A 22,021-nucleotide genomic window follows, 5' to 3' on the forward strand; every position below is an offset into this window, starting at 1 on the left:
ATGCATGTGGTGGTCGTGGCAGCAGACGTGATTTTGCTCTTAAGCATGGGGTGGACCTCAGACTCTCTCTGCTCACCCACTGTGTTTTACAGAGACTGCTGGATCCGACGCTTCCCAGGTCTCCTAATTGACCTGGAGGAGTCTCAGAAGCTGGGGGCCCAGTTCTTGAAGTATTATTCCGAAAGCACTGGTCAGAAGTGCAGTCGGAGCTGCTGTCTTAGGAAGGATGGTAAGTGTCGATGATAGACCTGAGCAAAAATCAGGGGAAACATCCAAAATGAGGACCTAAGAAAGGACCCTTAGGCAGAGGGTGCAGTGAACAGTTGATGGGGACTAGAGAAGATGCCCTGGGATGAGGCAGTGGGCAGAGGGGGAGAGACACTGAGACTGATTTTGTAGCTGGGGCCAGTGCAGGCTCCATTTACAAATCTAATAATGACCCGGGAGGCTATGAACCTACAGGTAACAGAGAACCTCTTCTCTTCACTAAAGTGCTCAATGAAAATATTGCCTTGAGGGCTGGCTAACAATATTTCTATGGCCCAGAACATAGCATATATGATTTCAAAAATATTTCCTTTTCAAGGTTCTTTTGGTGATATTGGTATCGTATCACACTTTTGAAATGTGCTTGCTTGGGTTGACCAAGTGTGGGGATGTATTGAACAGGAATTTAGACTGTGATTCATGTTTTGAAAGAAACAGGGAAATATATGTCAACTAGAAAAAGAGGAAAGGAGGGAGAGAGAGAGAGAGCGTGAAAGAGAGAGAGAGAATGAGAGAGAGAGAAAGTTAGTTTTCAAAATATCCTAACAGAATTTTTTTTTTTTTTGGTCTGAAATCTGGATTCAGGGTTAAATATCATTCATATAATATAATCAAGGCCTATAACTAGGAAAACATTTCATTGTTGCAGAATTTCAAGTTACATTTGATTAAAGACTTCATTTATTTTTCATTTCTCCAAGATTTGAAAGCGACTTGGAAAGAAACAACAAAAGCAACACAGCACTTTAAAATAATTCTCTTGTTGTTCCACATTTTCTTCCCGTGATTTCTTACCGACATTAATTGCCAATGCCTCCTATCCAATTATCCATGTAAGATTTCTGGGATGCAAATTGGAGCTCCTTGGAGACTCTAAACCGACTGTCAAGAGACCACAGTGTGAGAAGTTGTCACAGGCTTAGCCCTCAAAAGTTAATCAGGCACAGAAGAGAGCAATTAATTTATTAAAGGGAAATTTTGGAAAAGGTAGCAAATCTAGATATTCTGCTTTCAGATGCTTATAACCCCAGAAGCCTTCACTGAGAGGAGATGAGGGAGGGGTGATACCTTTTCAGCATCTTCCCGTGGCATGAATTTACCTGACTCTCCACACCAGGGAAGCTGTGGCCTCTGGACTTCCGGGGATACTAAAAGCATCCAGTAGAATTCCAGGATTTTAGAGCCTCTGTGGCTTCCAAGTTGTGGCTTTCTTTCTCCAGAAGAAAAGGCATGAACACACATCCCAGTTTTTACCTAGAAGCCAGAACTTTAAAATGCACAATCCTGCAATAGCTAACCTACTCAGAACTGGGACTCTGAAATATGCATGAAGAATGTAAAAGATCTTGAAAAATTGCTCCCTACAGCATCCACTACTTTATCAGAAATTTAGATGTCTAAATTTGAATATTCTTCCTTCCTTTTCCTTAAACTTTACAGCACAGTCCTCAGGGAATGTATTTGTAATCTATAATGTATTAGCAATGTATTATTAGTTGACTTTTGTCCTATTCTGTCTCCTTCTGGAAAAATAGAGTGTAGAAACACGGGGTGTCCCAGAAGTAATAGGGGAGACGTAACCCCCGCAGTTAACCTTACACAGAAGCAGAGCAGGTTCTGCCAGCAATTCCACAGCAGCTGTAGGCACACTCAGAGGTCTGGTAATCGTACACTCTCCCTCCGTAATCTCATTTTATTAAAGAAGCTGATACCTTTGGGCCAATGAATATTTCCCATCACATGGTTCCTACTACACTACAGCAGGAGGAAAATCTGTGCTGCATTTAAGGGAGGACAGACTGAAGATTTGCATTCAACAAATCTGACCTTCCAGAAATAACACGGTATCTTTTATGGAGCAAGTCTACTTAGAAAAGGGGAGCCGGCAAGAGCAAGTGATGAGCCCCTCCCCACTAGAATCCCAAATGCTAACCACCTTGTCTGTCTACTCCCTTCCTCTCTGAATGACACCGATCAGCTTTTCACTGGACGTGGCTTTGCAGCATGGGGCTAGCACACACCTGCAGTCGGGGTCGAGGTAATGTTCACCCAGCCTGCTGCCTTTATGCCACCTGGGCCTCTCCCAACAACACGGGTCATTACTGTTTTTGCCCTTCCTATCACTCCCCCTTCTGTTACAGGCTTTGTCTATTTTTTTCCCTCTTTCTCTCTCTCTGTTGAACTTCAGTGCCTTAGTATTCTGAGAGGGTATTGCATCTAGAAATCTGATCTATGTAAATCCCCAGAGGTTTTTGTAGCCAATTGGATTTTCCTGAACATAAAATACTGGGAGATGATTCCAGGTAATCTGTGTAGCATGGGATGTGTGAAAGATTACTGAGAATATTGGTAGCTATTTTTTTTTTTTTTACATCTTTACTAGAGTATAATTGCTTTACAATGGTGTGTTAGTTTCTGCTTTATAACAAAGTGAATCAGTTATACATATACATATGTTACCATATCTCTTCCCTCTAGCAGCTATTTTTTTGAAGAGGCATTTTCCCATATTCACAGAAGCATTTGCGATAGTTCATAATGTTCTGTAAGATGTCTGAACATAGCCCTGCCACCTACTGTTAATCCAGTGCTCTTGAAAGAAATGTAAGCTACTCAGAGCTCATCAAGCTGCAGAAATCAAGACCATCTGCAGATGTACTTTGCCTGCTTCCTTTTCAGTTTCCTGTAACTTGGCTGTCTTCTTCCACGACCCTATTCATGGCGATGTCAACTGCCTCCATATTCACTGCCCAACCCTGGAGAGCTGCATATTGGAGCCCGGAACCAGCGCCATTTTATACAACATAACAGACGGTAATGATTTATGTCCTTTGTATGTATTTTGAAGAATGTCAGTAATATTTTAGTAGAGGCATATAACCTAGAGATTGGTTGGCAGTAGCCATGTATGAATCTAAATCATTATTTCCCAGTGAAGTCTGTCTGGAAAAGTTTGGGGCTTCCAGGGCAGAAAACTAAAAGGAAATTCCCATTCATTTGGCATGTTCGGCAAGGATGAGTTCATCCCAGATAACAAATCATATGTGACTGAACAAGAGCATTGTATTTCATTTATTCCAAGAGCCTTCAGCAAGAACCAAAATAGGTATTTCTACTGTAGTGGTTAAGGATACCACTAGGAAATAAAGAAAATGCTAAATGTCAGTTTTGAGGTTCGCTGATGCTGTATACAAGGATTCTACAAAGATGGATGTCAGGGATGGGGAAATGCACTTAGAGCCACACATTAGCATAGCATTGGTCCCAAGATAACAACTGCATTTTTCCTTTAGAAAAATACATATTTAAGTGTCCTTTCCCATGTATATAATCTCAGGGTACAAATCAGTAAACATCAAAGAATAGATTTTTGCCAACACGATACAAAGGAGGTGAATTTCTTGATCAGTCTGACTTATTGAATACATAATGCTCCATGCTGTGCTCCACACTGCAGGAGATTACAGCCATATCTCTGCCCTCGAGCTCCTTCTAATCTAGTTGATGCAACAAGTCTTACAATTAGTGTAAGACATAAAATTAAATACAAAAATGTGTGATACTGCCTCAAGTACAAAGGCTCAAAAGAAGGGGAGACTAAAGAAAGCTCAATTATTCAGAGGAGGCTTCATGGAAGACGCCAGGTAGAGGCAAGAAAAGGAGCTCCATATCACACCCCAGGAAAGCACAAACACTGGTGTGGCTCCAATAGGGGCACATTTGGGGCTGCAATGGAAATATGGGTAGGATAGGGTAGACCAGGTAACAAAAGGACAGAGGAGAGTTTTGGTTTGACTTTGTCAGAAATATGGAACCAGCAAAGGTATTTAATGAGAAAGCACTATCATTAAAGTGATGTCTGGTTATCTTAGCCCAGGAAAATTATATGTAGGATGCAGATTAGAAAATGCAGTCAGGGTAATGTTATATCTGGACAAGGTGACTGTAGTTGCAACGAAGAGGAGGGATGGTTGCTAGCATATTGGGAAGGGCTTGGATAGCACTTAGTTGCTTTTTGGATAAAGAAGAAGAGAACTGAAGATTCAAAAATCCTGTTGCAGTGCAGAGTCCAGCATGGGTGACAGAAGAATGATGATGCTGCTGAAAAAGACAAAGAGGCAGACCAGATGATGGTTTTGAGAATGCCAGCGGTGATGTGAGATGTTTAGGTGGGAACCTCCAGTAGAGCACAGGAGAACTGAGATCAGAGCTCAAGAAAGAGGAAAAAGTTGGGGATGTGGATTTCAGGGCCATCAATGTAGTGGTGACAGTTGATGAGGATAATCTTTTGGTGACCGGGGGGTGAGAGGGTGGTTGGTATGGGATGACGAGAAATACAGCAGAAAACCAAGGACTAAAGACTAAAGATTATTGGACAATCAGTGAGGACCAAGGAGAGAACCAGCACAAAGGAAGGGAAAAGCGAGAGGCAGGCAGTCTGAGATAAAGTGCCAAAGGAATTTGGGGTGCAGGGAGTCACGGGAGAAGAATGCAAGGAGAGGTGGCCATCAGTATCAAGAACAAGAGAGAAGCCAAAGCAATGAGATACAGTGATAAGGAAACAGGGAAAGTACTGATCACCCCAGAAGCAGAATTGGTAGAATAGTGAGGGTGGAAACAAAATGTCAGAAGGCACAAAACAAAGTCAGAAAGGAAAGGAAGGGAGTAGGTGGTGGTGTGTTGAGAGTGAGAGCACACTCAAGAGAGACTGAAAGGGAAACAGTGTGACAACTGTAAAGCTGTTGAGAGTTTTTGAAGCCAGAGGGAAAGGAGTTTTACAAGAAGAGAGAGAACCCTGAAGGCCCTCAGGCACTGGACCCTCAGGCACTGGGAAGGGATGAGATTTAGGGCTCTGCTAATAATTCTGCATAGTTACACTTCTCAGGCCCCATTTTGTTTGACTTTAATTGTCATACATATCAAATGGTTACTGTTTCTGCAGCTCTTGCCCAATACTGCTATTGTTGCGCAAAAGCCCTGGCAGTTTTCTCCATGATGTGATGTAGCCAAGTTCGTTTGCAACAGAAAGTGTCTTAGAAAGTTAAGAAAAATTCAAACATGGCTAGTATGTTTCTAAGCCTTTCAGAAGTAGGCTGAAACTTGAAATTAGGTGGAACTTGAAATTAGTTTAGTTCAATAACTTATAGTGGCAAAATCCAAGACTTCTCCAAACTGTACTTTAAGGTCCTGTCTTCTAAATTAAAAATAAAATTTAAATGATGCCTTATTTATATTTCAGGTGTAGATCCAGATTTGCTGGTTTTTGAACAATCACTGCCCACATATCTAAACACCCGTTATTCATCTAATATACGGGAGAGACTAAGGATTCTAAAAGCTATGTATTTAGATAAACAACAAACGACCATGATAAACCAAATGCTACCATCAGTAGAGGCTCCATCTTCAACCACATATCAAGATTTGTTTGCAACCACAACTACTACTAGGTACTCCAAGGAATTAACCACAGACTCTTGGGCAAGATTCATTTCTCTGAATGACTCCATTACCACAAACGTAAATATGGTGTCAGCCAGTACCAAGTTCATCAGCAATCCAGATAACAAGACTATTTCTCCTTTCTTTGTGCCGATAGACACAAAACTTTCTCATGTGCCTTTTCCATCCCAACTCAACAGTAGCAAACAAGTACTGAACAAAACCAAAGGGTACAACAGCAGAAACCGTACATCTGAGAATGAAGACACAACACCTGATGGGGCACCTGTGACTTCCAAGACGTGGTTGGTTCCTGTGGTCCTCTGCACCTCTGTCACCTTCCTCTGCTGTTGTGTAGTCATCCTGGCATCTGGATGCTGTCGAAAGCACCAGGGCCAGTATAAACTAGGACAGAGAAAGTCAGGATCCAAGCAAATTAAAAAATGTACCATTCTGAAGGAGCGCTCTTAATGGTAAAAGATGTGAGCATTGTAAGCTTTTAAGAGTATCATTTGTAGTTTTCTGTAAGACGAGGGCAGTTTGGTTAAAAAAAATAAAAAGCACAGATACCCATTCTTACCAGTCTCTAAAGAATGCCAATGTTTGATAAACATAATTGTCTTTTTGATTATTTCCATTTTTTGAATAGTGTACCTTTTGAAGTTCGAAAATTCTGATCTCTGCAGTTATTCAGCACCATGTAAGAGATAGTTTTAAGTGCTGTACATGTATTAACTTGTTGATTCCTTGAACTCTGTGAGATAAGTATACTACTGTTAACTATTAGACTGTTCTTATCACATTTTACAGATGAGGAAACTGAGGAAAGAGAGGCTAAGTATCTTGCCTAAAGTCACACAGCTAGTATGTAGCAAAGCCTGACTTAATAGGCAACATGGTTCAAAAGTCCATGTTCAAAATCACTGTTGGACTACAAGCCTCCATTTTCTCAATGAGTATGGAAAAAAGATACAGGGAGGAAAACACCATAACGTCATATTTGGTTCCTGTCAAGGTCATATTATTGTCACATATTTTAATGAAATCTTTTAGTGGCTTGAGCAGAAAAGCACTATAAACGATTACAGTTACTAACCCATGAGCAAAAGTTTCCTGATTTTTATATAATTTTTTATGTTCAATTGATTAATCTTTCTCAATCTTAATCAGCTTCTTTTTCAAAAACTGACATGCCTCTCAATAATTATGGCACTAAGATCTTTGAGTTTTCTGTTGACTTCTGTTGAATAAATCTTGGGAGTTGTTTAGTTTATGTCCCTCAGTTGTATAAGTTGTTTTCCCAGGTGCAAATATTAGCTCTAGGTATTTCAAGCTCTGTCCACTTACACCAGATTCACCCCTAAATCTTATACTCTGACTCTTAAGTGTAGAAAACTGTAATTCAAGTCTCTAATGATCTTAAACTTTAGGCCCTTAATCTCATCTCTGAAAATATTTTTTAATGTGAGGACATTAAAAGACAGCCATTTAAGCATAATGAACAAAGAGGAAATCCTATTATAAGATTAATAAAATAGCACTCTTCCCTCAGAATATTAACCACAAATAAGTCTGAATTTTTAAAATATAATCGATTTACATTAATTTGCTATTCATATTACATATCATAAATGTTATCAATTTCTTAATACATTAGGAAAAAAACTCAGGCAATTTGGGGGGGGATATCAAGATTTAAATTACCTTAAAATATTTAAGTTATTCAGGAAGCTGTCTTTAAAAATTATTTGTATATACATTCTTTTAAAAGGTTATTTAATTTTCTTTCAAATATATACAAACTGTTGGAAGGTTTTCCAACTAGGGCTACCAAAAAAAGAAGTTTTTTCTTCCTTGAGATTTCTCAGAATTTTATTTGTTCCCTAAAATTGATAACTGTTTTATAGAAATGACCATAATTTGGGAAAAACATATTTACATTTGTAAGAAAACAAACACACTCCTTCTCTTCTTCAGCCCCTACCTTTGACCATCAGATAAACTGAGTAAACTTAGACTGTAGAGGCGACCTGAACAGTCAGCCAAGACAAAAACGACTGGGCCTAGAAACCATGTCCTTATTGGAAGCCAAAGGGACCAAAGAGAACTTCTGAATAGAATTTAAAACATTAAGAAACAAAGATCACAGGGCCTAGTCAACAACTAAGGCTAAGGTTGTTACCACCATTTAGGAAATAACCATGATATCGAAATTTTTCCAGCACTGAAACAGCCAGACCTTTGGGGAAAAAAATCTGTAATAGTCCAGTATTATGACACATTTACCAATTTTGGAAAGAAAATATGCAAAGAAAAAAACTAAAGCTCCCTACAATTAAGAAAACAGGTTTGTTCTATTTCTTAGTTGCCTATGTGTTTAAGCACATTCTGAGCTATGAAATTTAAGAGTTTGAAGTCAGAAGTGATTGCATATCATCAGTACAGCAAAAAGTGTCCCCTAGAATCCTCGTTGTAAGGATGAGTATGATGTTCGTTGTATACATTAGATCAGTTAGAGCTTAAGGACAAGAGTCTAAATAATGACAAAAAATGCTGTTCAATTATTGCTAACATTACAATGACAGCAACGGTTACCCTTTTGAGGCAGTTTTGTATTAATCTTACAGCTCTAAGATTTTGCCATTAGGTGTCAATGCCACAGCCTTAGAGTCTTAGGTCTTTGCTCAGAGTTAGCCAAACTGCAAAGGTTAAAAGGGCACAGTCTTCTACAAGACCACCTTTACTTGTGACACCAACTATAAGTTCGGGGGATGGGGAGTCCCCAAACCACTCTCAGGTTCAATAATTCAGTAGAGGAATTCACAGAACCCAATGAAAGCTATTATACTCACAGTTACGGTTTACTACAGGGAAAGGATATAGATTAAAATCAGCCAAGGGAAGAAGCACCAAGGATGAAGTTCAGGAGTGATCCAAACTCACAGGTTTTGGTGTCCTCTCCCCGTGGAAGCAGGATGCATTACTCTCCCAGTACCAATGTGTGACAGTATGTCTAGAGTATCGCCAACCAGGGAAACCTACCGGAGCCTCAGTGTTCTAAATCTTTATTGAGGCTCCATTACATAGGTATGACTGATCAATTACCTGGGCAGTTGATCTCAGCTGCTGGGTGGACTTACCAAGAAACTCAAAGCTCCCCAACCCTAAACACATGGTTGGTTTTCCTGGCATGCCTAGGACTATCAGGTATAGCGAGCCCCACCTAAAATCCATTGTGACTGACTCCTGCCCTAACCAAAGACACTTCTATGAGGTATGACAGATTACCTCCCAGAAGCTGACAGGAGAGGCCAGATTCTCTTTGAGCAAGGTCAAATTCTTTATTACGTATCATTACTCCATCTGCTTCCATCTTCACTGTATTATTACTACAGGACTGAGGACCCTAATCTACCACCTCTTTACATGTTCCCAAATGACCACCTCTCCTCAGCTTCTACTGTTTTCAAATGTGTCCTTCTTCAATCCTGTTTCCACACCTGAGTTTTCCTCAACTCTGACTCTCTAAGAAATGTAACACTTCAATACACTTATGTATGCTTTAAACCTGATCTAGAAATTCAGTTGTATCTACTTTTTTATTTGCTATTTCCATCCAGTGGAATGGATGGAACTCAAGGCCCTATTGTTGTCCTTTATAACCTACGGACTCTTGGCCTTGCTAATACTAAATCATATCTTCAATTTATATAAATCTTTTGAGCAATTGTTCTGAAATTCATTTTGGCATTTTATGTTCTCAAATTCTGTCAAGCAAAATAAGTTTTAGGCAAATAACAGCCTCCATAATTCCTTTATTTCAATTTTAAATTAATCACTTGTCGACAACTTTAAGTGGTAAGAAATGACTTACAGATATACTTAAAAGTACTGAATTGACAGCTAAATTGAATGAAATGTTTCCTAGGGCAGTTATTTTGTCATTTACTCCAATTAAATTCAAGATCTTTATACCTCATCTCTTTCCTGAGCTGTGGAAGTTCTAGCTGGGGCATCCAGAGAGATGAATACCAGCTAATCTCCATTTCCAGTTTTCTGCAAGCTTAGGCTTGGAGAAATGAGCCAAAGAAAATGGAAAGCAGGATGCTAAACAGAATTGAATCAACATAAAGTGACCCCCAAATAGAGGAATGGAACAAACTTTTAGGTTAGAAAATACTGCTAAGGACCTGCTTCTAATCAGAATCAGCATGTGCAAAAACTCACTAGGCAGATAGCAGTCATGCAGACAACACACTAGACTTCAGTCAGAGGACTGGGTTCTGGGCCTAGCTTCCCAAATAACCAAAATCATTATTCAAAAGCAACAAAAAAGTACTAATCTGTAGGGAAAGAAATGGAGCAGGTGACAAAACAACAACATTGTATATATATGAATACTAAGGTTGTTATGGTAGAAATAAAATCCAAACACTTTAGAACCAGAAGAAATCACAGAGATCGAATTGGTCTGATTGCCCCAGTGCATAAGTAAGAAAACTTCTGAATAATCACTGCCTTTGTACATTAGGATAAAAGGAATAATTTTAACTCTGATGTAATAAAACAATGGTTTTTTAACATCTTCAACTGTATATCAAATTAGATAATGATTACATATAGATCATAAAATTAATAAATCAAGGCAATTTTTCTATATAATTCATGTCAAATTTAATAGTCTCTTCACTGATTCTTTGTACTGAGAAAGGGTATTTTCATTGTCCCCCTCATTCTTAAGACTAACAACAGACTTTCTGTACTCTTCAACTTCTTCAGTACCAAGGAGCTCTTCTTTACTTAATTCCAGATTTTTCTCAGCAGCTTTAATTTGGAGAAGGGTTTCCAGGATGTTTTTTTCTGAGGAGCTATCTTTCCATACATACTCTTCCATGTCTGCTTCAGTCTTCGTTTTCTCCCATTCTTCAGTTTTCTGAAAGGAAGAAACAAGTTCTGAGTTCTGAAAATTATGACTCGAAGTCTGGCGCACACTCTGTGTGTACACCTTGCCTGACCTCCCTTATCCAGCACTGCTGTCCACCTGCACCAGCAGCTTTGGGCTGCACACTCTGTCACATGAGCACCTCGTTACCACTCACTAATTCTACCCACATAATTTACACTTTATCTGCCCTGCAAATTGCACTTACAAAGCAATACTGCTTCCCAAAAGATGTAGAAAACTCACTCCCTGCCACCTTCCAGTCCCTAAACTCTAACTCATCAAACATTTCAAATTTCTGAGGTTCCAAATATGAGAGTTGAAAGGAGACTGTATTTACCTCTGAAACATGCCTCTGGGAATGACAGGGAAGACCAATTATTACAATAAATTTAAAATATAAAGTTCATGTGAGTTTTAGTCATAATGACTTGATAAATTCTGGAATTTTGTCTTATTATCTTTATTTTCTGTTCCTATAATGGAAACAATTTTCATTACTACTTACTTTTTCTTACAAAAATTATTACCATGTTATTTTAGGGAACACCGGTAGGTTTTAGATTAATATAATTCAGATTTATGATTTAAATGAAGATGTAACACTCTGTGAAAAAAATCAAGCAACACAGCTAATATGTAATCTGCCCTGGTTCAGAGAAGTGCTGAATAGCAGCCACATTCTTTCCAAATTAACACATAACAATATTCTGAGCCACAGGCTCTTATGGAATGATCCACTAGTCTTACAACTTATGAAGGTGGTAAACCCTTCTAAATTATAAAGTTTTTCAAGTATTAAAAGTGAGGCAGATTTGTAAGGTTGTCAGAAATAATATTTTAACTCTGAAAACTCCTCTTGAATCAGACCACAGCTTGAGCAGACAGAGCTCCAAGGCTCCTCAGAGCCAAGTGAGCACCAGGAAGGAGGCAAACAGTCTCCAGCCATGCCACCCTCCCATCCCCACTCCGGCTCCAAAAGCCCACGAAAATAGAAAAGCACTAGAAATTTGTCCCTCAAAGGATAAAGAGGATCCCCACCAAAGGCAAACAAGCCACTGCGGAGGCCACCGACTCAGCAAACCCCATTCGGATCACTGAAGCCCAGGAAAGGAGCTCCTCCACCACAGAGACCCACAAGAAGAAGAAACCCTCCTTTAATCCTTTAAACTGTGTACCCTTTCCTTTAAGAGAAACAAACAGATGTAGGGTGTTTCCTCAGATCCCAGATTCCTGAGCCCAAGTGGGGTCTCTGTACTCGCAGCTCCCCTACGTCTGCCCCACCTCCCTATACTGAATTTATGGCGGAGGACAATGTTCCAACTTACATTCTAGAAACATCGTATCTGGTTGAGAATCTGCTCTGCACCCTCTTTTTAGCCGGTAGGGAGGCTTTCGCTTGGCAGGGGGTCAGGGATAATATGAAATAACTTCCTGTTATGCCCCACCCCCAGAGCCCTGTTGCAAATAACTCCTAACAGCCAAACTCTGAATTTGTACATTTAAAAAAAATAACTGACAAAATTACCCCACCATACCTAATTCTTACTGTAATATATGAGGAAGGAATAAATGTCAGCCCCTTAAAAAAAAATGTCCGAAATTAAATATATCACCGGCCTATCTACTCCTGCCAATGCTTTAAACGTTCAAGACAATGTCATAGTTTCTTCATAATTCTAACTTACAAGTGAAATAAACTTAAGAGGTCAACACATTTTATAAAGCATTAAGTAAAACAGTCCCTCCATCTCATTCTGAACTGTTAGAAGACAAGAATTAAGAGACCTAACTGTTTTAAAAATTATGTTTCACCTAGGTGTTTCTAGATTTTAACTGACTTGAAATAGATGCTTAATCAGAGGAGATAACCAAAGTAAATCCACTAACAATTTTCAACATTTTTTATCTTCCCCTTATATTTGACATATACAATTCTACATTGGTTTGCCAAGGTGTGTTCATAGGTATGCCATGATATTGATTCCCTGAGCACCCAGGTGCCACGTGAGCCTGGTGCAGCAGGGGCAGCCACAAGCATCCTCCCTCCTTTATTTATCTCAGCAGAGAATTTTTGTGTGTGCAGTGACATGAAAAAGGTTAGGAAATCCTAAACTACAGGATAATGCAAATTTATACTTCCTGCTGTTCTAAATAGTCTTTGGTAAGGGAAAGTCACTTATAGTCTGTGAAGGGCATGGCTTCCTACTAATCCTGTACAGATTCAATGCAGTGCTGGGCTTCAGCAACAAGCTAAACAAAACTCTAGTTTTCTACATACTCTAGCTTTAGGATCCAAACTCTGCACAACTAAATATAAACTCCAAGATAATAATAGTAACAATCTCCCAAACTGAATATTTACTATATACCAGGTACTTTAATACTTACACGTATATATTAATTATTTAATATAATTCATATTAAGACATACTGGGTTAGATCTTGACATCTCTACAGAGAAGAAAACTAAGTATTACAGAAGTTAAATAAAGGGGCACAGTCACCTGGGAATGTTTCAGATTTCAGAATTTTTGTATTTTAACTTGTAAAGTTAATGCAGCACGCACACAGTAAATTTTGTAACATCTCCAGAGGAGGTCTACGGCAGCACCCCCTAATCAAATATATTACTACTTTTCTAGCAACATGTATGAATAGTCACACTAAATGGGATTAACAAAGGCTATAAATAGCTTCTCATCCATTCAAAGTTCATTTTGCCACCAAATAAGTTATGAAAAGACTAGCAATTTCTAAAGCTTTTTCATTTCAGAATTACAGGTAGAGGGCTTTATATCTGTGATTCCCTCAAGGTCACACAGGGAGGGGTACAGCACAGTATTTACCATGGGCTTTGGGGTTTTACAGAACTGAGTTTAAATCCTACCTTCATCACTTACTACTGTGATAGGCTTACATTTCTATAAGAACTGACTCCCCAGAACTGTTCTGAGGATTAAAAGAAGGAAGAGCTACATACTTAGAGTACCTGGCTCATAATAAACACTAAATAACCATCTACTACTAATATCACAACTTATTAAGAAGAAGAATAAATAAGAGTAGGATTCAAACCCTTGCTGGCACACCTCCAAAATCTACGTTCCCATGTCAAGGGCGCCACTACCACCATCAAGCAATAAAGCGAAACTTTAAAGGGAAATATAAACACAAGAAGTGTCCAAATGTTTTGCCATCATTATTCCCACTCACAAAATCATGACTGATATTTATCAAATGTAGATTAAAAAAATACAGAAACAAAAGGTCTTTATTTATCACTGATAGAAAGGTAATATTTTTCATGCTTATTACTTCTTGATAAATGTTATCACTGATTAGATTTAATTTTCTCAGTTAAATAGCGTGTTCTTAAAAATAACTGAATTATCTCCAGTTTTCCAGCAGTCTCCTTTGGGTGAAGGCTTTTTATGTCTAAGCAAATGTAGACAAAACACACACACAGAGAATTTACCTCTTATAAAGACCTGTCTCAAGAAAAAGAAAGCTACTTTTTTGAAGTCCTATGTTACATGTATCAATAAAAAAGATCTTTAGAATTTCTGTTTTTCAAGCAGGAAAAATAAAGATTAATTGTTAGCACTATATTTACCTTCTGAGGGAAATCTTTTATAGTCATTAATACATAAGTTTTCACAGATGGCTGCCATCCAAATGGGGCTTATCATTGAAGAAAGAACAGAGCTAAATGGAAGAGCTGTTGGTTTAAATGATATATTAAGAAGCAATCCCAATGGACCTTTCATAGGGACCCCTTGAATTCTGGCTCCTGGTTCGGTTTGGCTAATGGGAGGCACCAGCAAGACACCTAGAGAATGATGGAGAGTGAGGTCAGGGTTGTCCTTCCCAACTCTCTCCCTGTTGGGGGGGATGCCCCACAGTTCTTGTCAGGTGGCCCATCCATACAACTCTCTCTCCAGTTCTGCAGCTCCTCCCTCCCCTGCCCCTTCAGATATGTGGTGTGATGGCACCCCACTCTCACCACCCCTGAGAACTGCACCCTCACTTGTTTCTGTTACTGAACCTTTGTAAAATGTCTCCTTAATAAAATATCTTGAAAATGAAGAAAAACCAAAAAGCAATTCCAAAATCATCTTCTAGTAATGATAAAAAGGTAATAACATTGTATATAATGCTTGTCACTTGAGAATATTTTTCATATAAGAGGTATAAATATAAAATCCTTGAGGGAAAAAAAACTCCAAATTTCTTTCTTTTAATTTTACATTAAGATTTCCACTTTCAAATAGGATGTAACAGGTCACAGAATGCCTCTGCTTTGGCTACAACTGGAAAAAAGCCAGGTAATCAATATACCAGAGAGTTTTATTTTTTTAATTTTTAAAACATTTTATTTTATTTTATTTATTTATTATTTATTTTTGGTTGTGTTGGGTCTTCGTTGCTGTGCGGGGGCTTTCTCTAGTTGTGAGTAGGGGCTACTCTTCGTTGCAGTGCACAGGCTTCTCATTGTGGTGGCTTCTCTTGTTGTGGAGCATGGGCTCTAGGCACCCGGGTTTCAGTAGTTGTGGCACGCAGGCTTAGTAGTTGTGACGCACGGGCTTAGCTGCTCCACAGCATGTGGGATCTTCCCGGACCAGGGCTCGAACCCATGTCCCCTGCATTGGCAGGTGGATTCTTAACCACTGCACCACCAGAAAAGTCCCACCAGAGAGTTTTAGAATCAATTTGGACTAGATCAATGTGAATTCCAGGCTGCAAGCATATGGGGAGCATCCTTCTGAAAATCCCTAGCCATTTTCTTCCCTGAGTCCATTTTCCAATTCTGTATCAGACTGGCCCTTGGCCCACACAGAAGAACTCTACTCGGGAAAAGAGAAATGAGCAAGGTTTGAGCTGTTACCCAGGGCTTGTATGACAGATTGGAATTGACTGGTTTTAGCTCTGGGGCTACTTATGGGAAGCTGGGGAGGCTGAATCAAGCTTCTGAAGAGCAAATCTCCTATAATCTCATAGTGTTTAGGAGACAAGGTCCTACTAGAGGGAGGAAGTCCTGTTTCACACAACCAATCTCCCTCTCAAGACATCTTCCAGATTCTGCTGAAGGGCTAGAAGTTAACAAGTTAAGCTCAAAACTTCTGAAGAGCACAAGTGACTCTTAAGCAGACTTTGAGATGTGGAAGCGGACTCACCAAGTTCCCAATCAAAATGCCTGAGAAGAGACAAAGGTGAACTAACTCTTAAAAAACTGTAACCCAGCCCTGCTCCAGCTCAATTCTGACTGCATTGAAAAGATAAGCCCCTGACCCTCTCTGCCCAAGAGAAAAAAGAGGAAATTCTTTCTGATGGATGACATCAATTGGAGCTTCTATGGGTCTTTTACATACAATGTCTGGCATGCAATAAACAATTACCAGACACTTGAGACATTTGAAGAAAATAAAATTAATCAATACTTGTGATATTTGCTGCGTGTCCTTCTAAATTCATTTTTTTAAAAAGCACGGCTATGATTACATTTCATTTATAATTTCGTACCCTGACTTGTAATTCACTGCCAAATTTTTATAGCTTCTGAAATTACACCCAGGATTGAAGTGGGCAATTGTTTAAGAGTTTCTTTTTTTGTACTGTAGTTGACATGTATTAATTTTAAAGCATAAACAATAACATATTCAAATTACTGGGGGGGCAATTAAAAATACCAATGTAAGCTCAAATTGATCACCATTCAGGCAGTTTGATTAGTTTGTAGACTTCAATTTTAATAACTTAACTATTAAACATTTACAATTTCACCGTTTAACTTATGTATGTACACAATAAATATACATATATACAGTCTCTTTTCTTCCCTGCCTACCATGAGAGAACCTGCTCTGACTACAGCCCTAGAGGAAGGAGCCTTCCATTCCACATGATCCTGTTCTCTTTTCTCCGCAGCTGGCTCAATTATTTACTCACTCATTCGTTCACTCAGTACATATTTGTTACACAACTACTGTCCCAGGCACTGTCTTGCCCTAGAACTGCCAATCTAGTAGGAAACCTAGAGTTGAGGAGGAACCGGGCAGATGAAGACTGATCCCAGTAGAGGAAGAGCATCCATAAAGGCTGGAGGCAGGAACGAGCTTAGGACATTCAGGCCTGAATGAAGGCCAAGGTGAGGAAAGTGGCATGGGATAAGTAAGCACCTTACATATATTAATTCATTTAACTTTCATAACAACCCTATGAGGCAGTACTATTACTACCTGTTTTCAAATCAGGAAATTGAAGCCCAGAGCAATTAAATAATCTGCCCCAAATCATACTGCTTCTTAGTGGTAGAATGTGTTCCAAAGAACACAGAAACACAGAAAAAAGAACAAAAGAATAACTTAATTTGACCCTATCATCTTTTTTCTCCTTGTAAGCATGAATTCAATACAAAGAAAAACACAATAGCTACTTCATGCAATGGTCAGTGAACTCCAATCTAATAGAAAGCAAAGAAGTATCTGTTCCACTAAATACACAAATGTGTCACCTTCTACCATCTTATTTATAACTCCCTTTGCCTAGAACATGAATCACAGTAATATTCCACTTCATGATTACAAGTAAGGCATTGTGCTAGATGAGGAAAAAGTTTTACTAATTAAAAAAATTCAAGTTACTTGAAAATCATAAAAAATAGGAAAAAGTATATCCATAATGGATTAAAAAGCTACTGCCAATACTTTTAGTTATCAAAGCTGAATTTTTAACTGAGCATGTCAAGGAATTCAATTCAAATCAGATCAATTTTTCAAAAATTTACTGAATGCTGATATGCCAGACATTGTACTAGATGCTGGGAATATAAAGATGAATGAAATACACAGTCCTGTCCTCAGTGACCTCACAGTCTAATGAAGCTGGGCAGACATGTATACAGGCAACTACCATAAAAGCAATAAAAGGAATGCTAACTGACAGAGGGAGAAGGGAAAAAGGATGGGAAGAAACATCTGAGAAAGGTTACATCTGAGGTGTATTAAAGGATTCCTATGAATTTGCAAGTCTGATCAATTTGAAAAGGGATATAAGCAAAGAAAAGAGCATATGCAAAGTTATGAAAGAACACATTATGTTCATTATGGTACAGGATACATAACCTACAGTTCATGAGTAGCTGGTAATGAGGTGGTAAATTGCTGTGAATAGACATACTAAGTAGTTTAGATTTTATGCTAGTTAATGGGGAACCACTGAAGGATTTTATAAAGGGATATTTTATAAAGGGATATGATATCTTGCTAGGAGTAGCCAATATTATCCTACAGATTCCATTAACATATTAACATTGTCAAATATAAATTAGCATCATGAATTAAACTCATAGAAGCAAATGTTTGTAGAGAACTTCCAAAATAATATAGCATTAGAATACTTTTCCTTTAAATATTTGAAAAAACACATAATCCAATGAAAAGCCTGACCTACATATAGCCCAAAATCATACATCCATGAAAATTAAGTATCTCAAACTGCTGCCAAGATATTTCTTAAAATTTGGGCATAATTATTGATTATTAATAATTTTATTAATAGATCATTAAAAAGCTATACCAGTAAGCTAATTATTGCTAACATCTAACAAGTATGCTACATTTTAAATTACTGAAAAGGGAGTTTCTTTGTTACTCTGTAACTTTACTTTTTAAGTTGGAAACCTACTTCAAAAGTCCATTTTTGAATCTCCAAAAGAATAGACAATGTTTCAATAGCTGTTATTAAACATTTAGTTTAATATTATTAAATGTTATTAAACATGTAGTTACCTAGCACTGACCCAGATAGTCTGAAGAACAAAATACAGTAAGATCAGATGCATGTTAATGAGAGTCTTACAAGATTAGTTAAAAGGACAAAACATACAGGGAAAACAACCCATGGAACATGGACTAAGGCAACTTTTGTAGTCAAGAAAATAAGACAGTATAATTTGCCATCTATGCAAAGTAGGAGTCAAAGAATAAGAGGCTCAAATATATCTGATAAAAGATTAATATCCAAAATATATAAAGAACTCATACAACCCAATAGCAAAAAAAAAAAAAAAAAAAAAACCACCTGATTAAAAAATGGGCAGAGGACCTGAATAGACATTTTTCCAAGAAAGACATTCAGATGGCCAAAAGGCACCTGAAAAGGTGCTTACCATCACTAATCATCAGGCAAATGCAAATCAAAACCACAATGATACCGCCTCACACTCATTAGAATGCCTATTACCAAAAAGACAAGAAATAACAAGTGTTGGTGAGGATGTGGAAAGAGAACCTTTGTGCACTGTTGGTGGGAATGTGAAGTGGTACAGCCACTATGGAAAACAGTATGGAGGTTCCTCAAAAAAATAAAAATAGAGCTACCATATGATCTAGCAATTCCACTTCTGGGTATTTACTGAAGGAAATGAAAACTCTGGCCTGAAAAGATATCTACACCCCCATGTTCACAGAAGCATTATTTATAATAGCCAAGACATGGAAACAACCTAAGTGTCCATGAATGGATGAATGGATAAAGAGTAAGTGGTGCATATATATGCAATAGAATATCATCCAGCCATAAAAAAAGAAGGAAATTCTGCCATTTGCGACAACAGGGATGAACTCTGAGGGCATTATGCTAAGTGAAATAAGTCAGACAGAGAGAGACAAACAGTTATGATCTCACTTATGTGTGGAATCTAAAAGAACAGAAAAGAAACAAAAAAACCCTGAACTCATAGAAGCAGAGAACAATTGGTGGTTGCCAGAGGCTGGGGGTGGGTAAAATGGGTGAAGGTGATCAAAAGGTACAAACTTCCAGTTATAAAACAAGTAAGTCATGGGGATATAATGTACAGCCTGGTGACTACAGTCAAGAATGCTGTATTGTATACTTGAAAGTTGCTAAGAGAGTAAATCTTAAAAGTTGTCATCACAGGAAAAAATTTTTTATTAACTTTGTGTGGTAATGGATGTTAAGCTGACATACTGTGGTGATCATTTTGTGTTTTATATATATACACACACACACATACACACAAAATTATGTTGTATACCTGAAAGTAAGATATTACATGTCAATAATATCTCAGTTAAAAAAGAGAGGTTCGAGTGGGTATCAAAGCCTTGAAGGATATACAAGAAATAAGTAGAGAAAAATAAAAAATTAAATAGTAAATTATATAACCTTTATAACATTTTTTATAATATTTATTACTAAACCAACTTGCTTCTACTAGTGTTCCTCAACAGAAGAGACAGTGTTTTCTCCTTAGGTATTAATCTCCATATCCAACAATACCAAGCAAATAAGAGACAACCAGTAAACATTTGCTCATCAATCAATGAACAGTTCATTTTAATGAAAGCACACTTAATATTTGCCATGAGGATGGTTTACTCTTTCATAAACACTAAAACACTGAAAGAGGTGCCTTTTCACACACCTAGTAAAATGCTACTACATCAGTTCAATATGTTCACAGCCTGGCTCTGAATTATTTTTCAGTCTCATATCCTACCTCTGCCCTGTTGGTCGTGTACCCTGGCCACACCAACTTCTGCCTGCTCTCTAAACCCACCAGGCCTAGAGTCCTTCACCTACTGCACACTCCTACTCATCTTCCAAAACCAGTCACCACTTCCATGATGCTTCAAGGGAGAATTAATCCTTGTATGCACCTCTCACAGCACTATGTTCCAACCTCCCTTACCTAGCGAAACAGACTATATTATAACCACCAAATCCCTCTAGGAATAAAGGTACCTAAAACAGAGGCTCATTCATTTTGATAATCCGAACGATACCTATCACTGTACCTTGTAAACAAGAACAAAATCATTGATGAATGCTAAGAAGAGAAAACAATAAATGTCATTCAAGCATTCTCTGATAACCTGGAAATCTATGTTTATGTGAGCACACACAAAAGATCACTATGAACTCATAACCACTAGACTAAATGGCAATTATGGCTCTGCAAAAGGATTCATCATTTTTATCAGAAATACTTGCAATAAGGTCCCCTTTAAAAATAAACTCTGAGTATAAAATTATCCATTTTGTTACATGACTTTTCAGAACCACTTTAATACAAACCTAGATATATTTCTGACTGGCAACAAGACTATCATGAAATCCAAATTAGACAGCCAAAAATTCAAATTTTAAAAAGCAGCCATTAGTAATTAAATATCACAATCACCCAAGAACCCTCTGAATCTGATTTCAGATCTCTACATTTTCTAAAGCAAGTGTTTATTTTCTTTCCTCCACCACTGTCTGTGTTTTAGTCTATCTTTTGTGCAAGTCACTTTGTAAAATGCTTCATTCAATCATCTCTTAACCAAATCACTTGTGGAAGGTTTAAAGAACAACATGCAACAAAGTTAACATTTATTATCAGTTGTGCCAGAATGTGAGTCAGATACATGTTGTAAAAATTCAAATACAACAGGGCACAGAGCTGACTTGATCTGCATAAAGTCTTTGTCAAGTTAACTGTGAGGTATACACAGAAACTGGAAATAAATGAATTTGAAATTCTAAGATAAATCTTTCTTCATTTTAGTAGTTAACAATGTTAATAGCCACCATTTAATGAGCACCCACTATTCACCAGACATTTCACATAAATTCTCCCTGATCTATCCAAAAGCCCTTAGAAGAAATCTGAGCCTGACGTTAAAAGGATGGCCAAGGTTACACAGGTAACAAGTAGTGGGATTCAAATCCAAATGTGAATGGTTCCAAAGATTAAAACCTAATTCACTTCTATGCCACCATTGTGTAATACTGAAATATTAAACCCAATTTCTACATGTCTCTTTGCTTCTTTGAACAGCTGAAGAATAAATGGTTTAATGTATATCTGTTTCTCAGTACCTTCTTAGCACTGCAATAATCATTCTGTGAAGCATTACTAAGACTCTATGCTTGAAGTCTATGCTTTGTGAAGTCTATGCCTTTTGAATATGTAAATTAATAAAGAAAACCTCAATTAAAGTTAGAGTTGGCAATGGCCTGTAGAGGAAGGTCTCATGCATTCTCACACTCCATTATTTGCATGCACTGACCTTCACTTTCATGCCCCACTGGAAGAAGCACACACTGCACTCTCAAACAGAAAGTGCAACTACTTTACAATCCCAAAGGAAGAGTTTCTCCTTGCTCAGCAACAGCCCAGGCAATGAGAAACATCTCAGCTCCGCAAATGAAGTCATCACCACCCTAAACTCCTACTTTCCTCCCTTGAACTTTCATTTAGAACAGCCCCTCCCAACTCCCTCCTTTTCCCTATAAAAACAGGCTCCCTTTTCTTTGTTCTCTGGACTTACCTACAGTTCACCATAAACTGCATGTCCCAAA

At 38.0% G+C, this 22,021-nt stretch overlaps 2 protein-coding genes across 2 annotated transcripts in view; one reads left to right on the forward strand and one right to left on the reverse strand.

The window, feature by feature from the left end:
- MANSC4 (MANSC domain containing 4) lies at nucleotides 1-6,180 on the forward strand. The gene is made up of 3 exons (XM_065888192.1): nucleotides 1-229; nucleotides 2,947-3,081; nucleotides 5,507-6,180. Exons 1-3 carry the CDS (start codon nucleotides 1-3, stop codon nucleotides 6,178-6,180), a joined length of 1,038 nt encoding a protein of 345 aa, XP_065744264.1.
- Nucleotides 6,181-9,510: 3,330 nt separating this feature from the next.
- The window catches only part of MRPS35 (mitochondrial ribosomal protein S35), a 42,380-nt gene continuing 29,869 nt past the window's right edge, over nucleotides 9,511-22,021 (reverse strand). The window contains exon 8 of the mRNA XM_065887344.1: nucleotides 9,511-10,642. Coding sequence (XP_065743416.1) covers nucleotides 10,373-10,642 — 270 coding nt within the window. The 3' untranslated portion in view covers nucleotides 9,511-10,372. The remainder of the gene's footprint in view (nucleotides 10,643-22,021) is intronic.

This window comes from Phocoena phocoena, chromosome 11, assembly GCF_963924675.1.
Source record: "Phocoena phocoena chromosome 11, mPhoPho1.1, whole genome shotgun sequence".
Classification (NCBI taxonomy): Eukaryota; Metazoa; Chordata; class Mammalia; order Artiodactyla; family Phocoenidae; genus Phocoena; species Phocoena phocoena.

Bases quoted from the DNA above. Each gene is read 5' to 3' on its own strand.
- MANSC4 (XM_065888192.1), top strand. From the start codon at position 1: ATGCATGTGGTGGTCGTGGCAGCAGACGTGATTTTGCTCTTAAGCATG. The intron at 230-2,946 runs GTAAGTGTCGAT...CTTCCTTTTCAG, and splicing joins CTGCTGTCTTAGGAAGGATG to TTTCCTGTAACTTGGCTGTC. The intron at 3,082-5,506 runs GTAATGATTTAT...TTTATATTTCAG, and splicing joins TTTATACAACATAACAGACG to GTGTAGATCCAGATTTGCTG.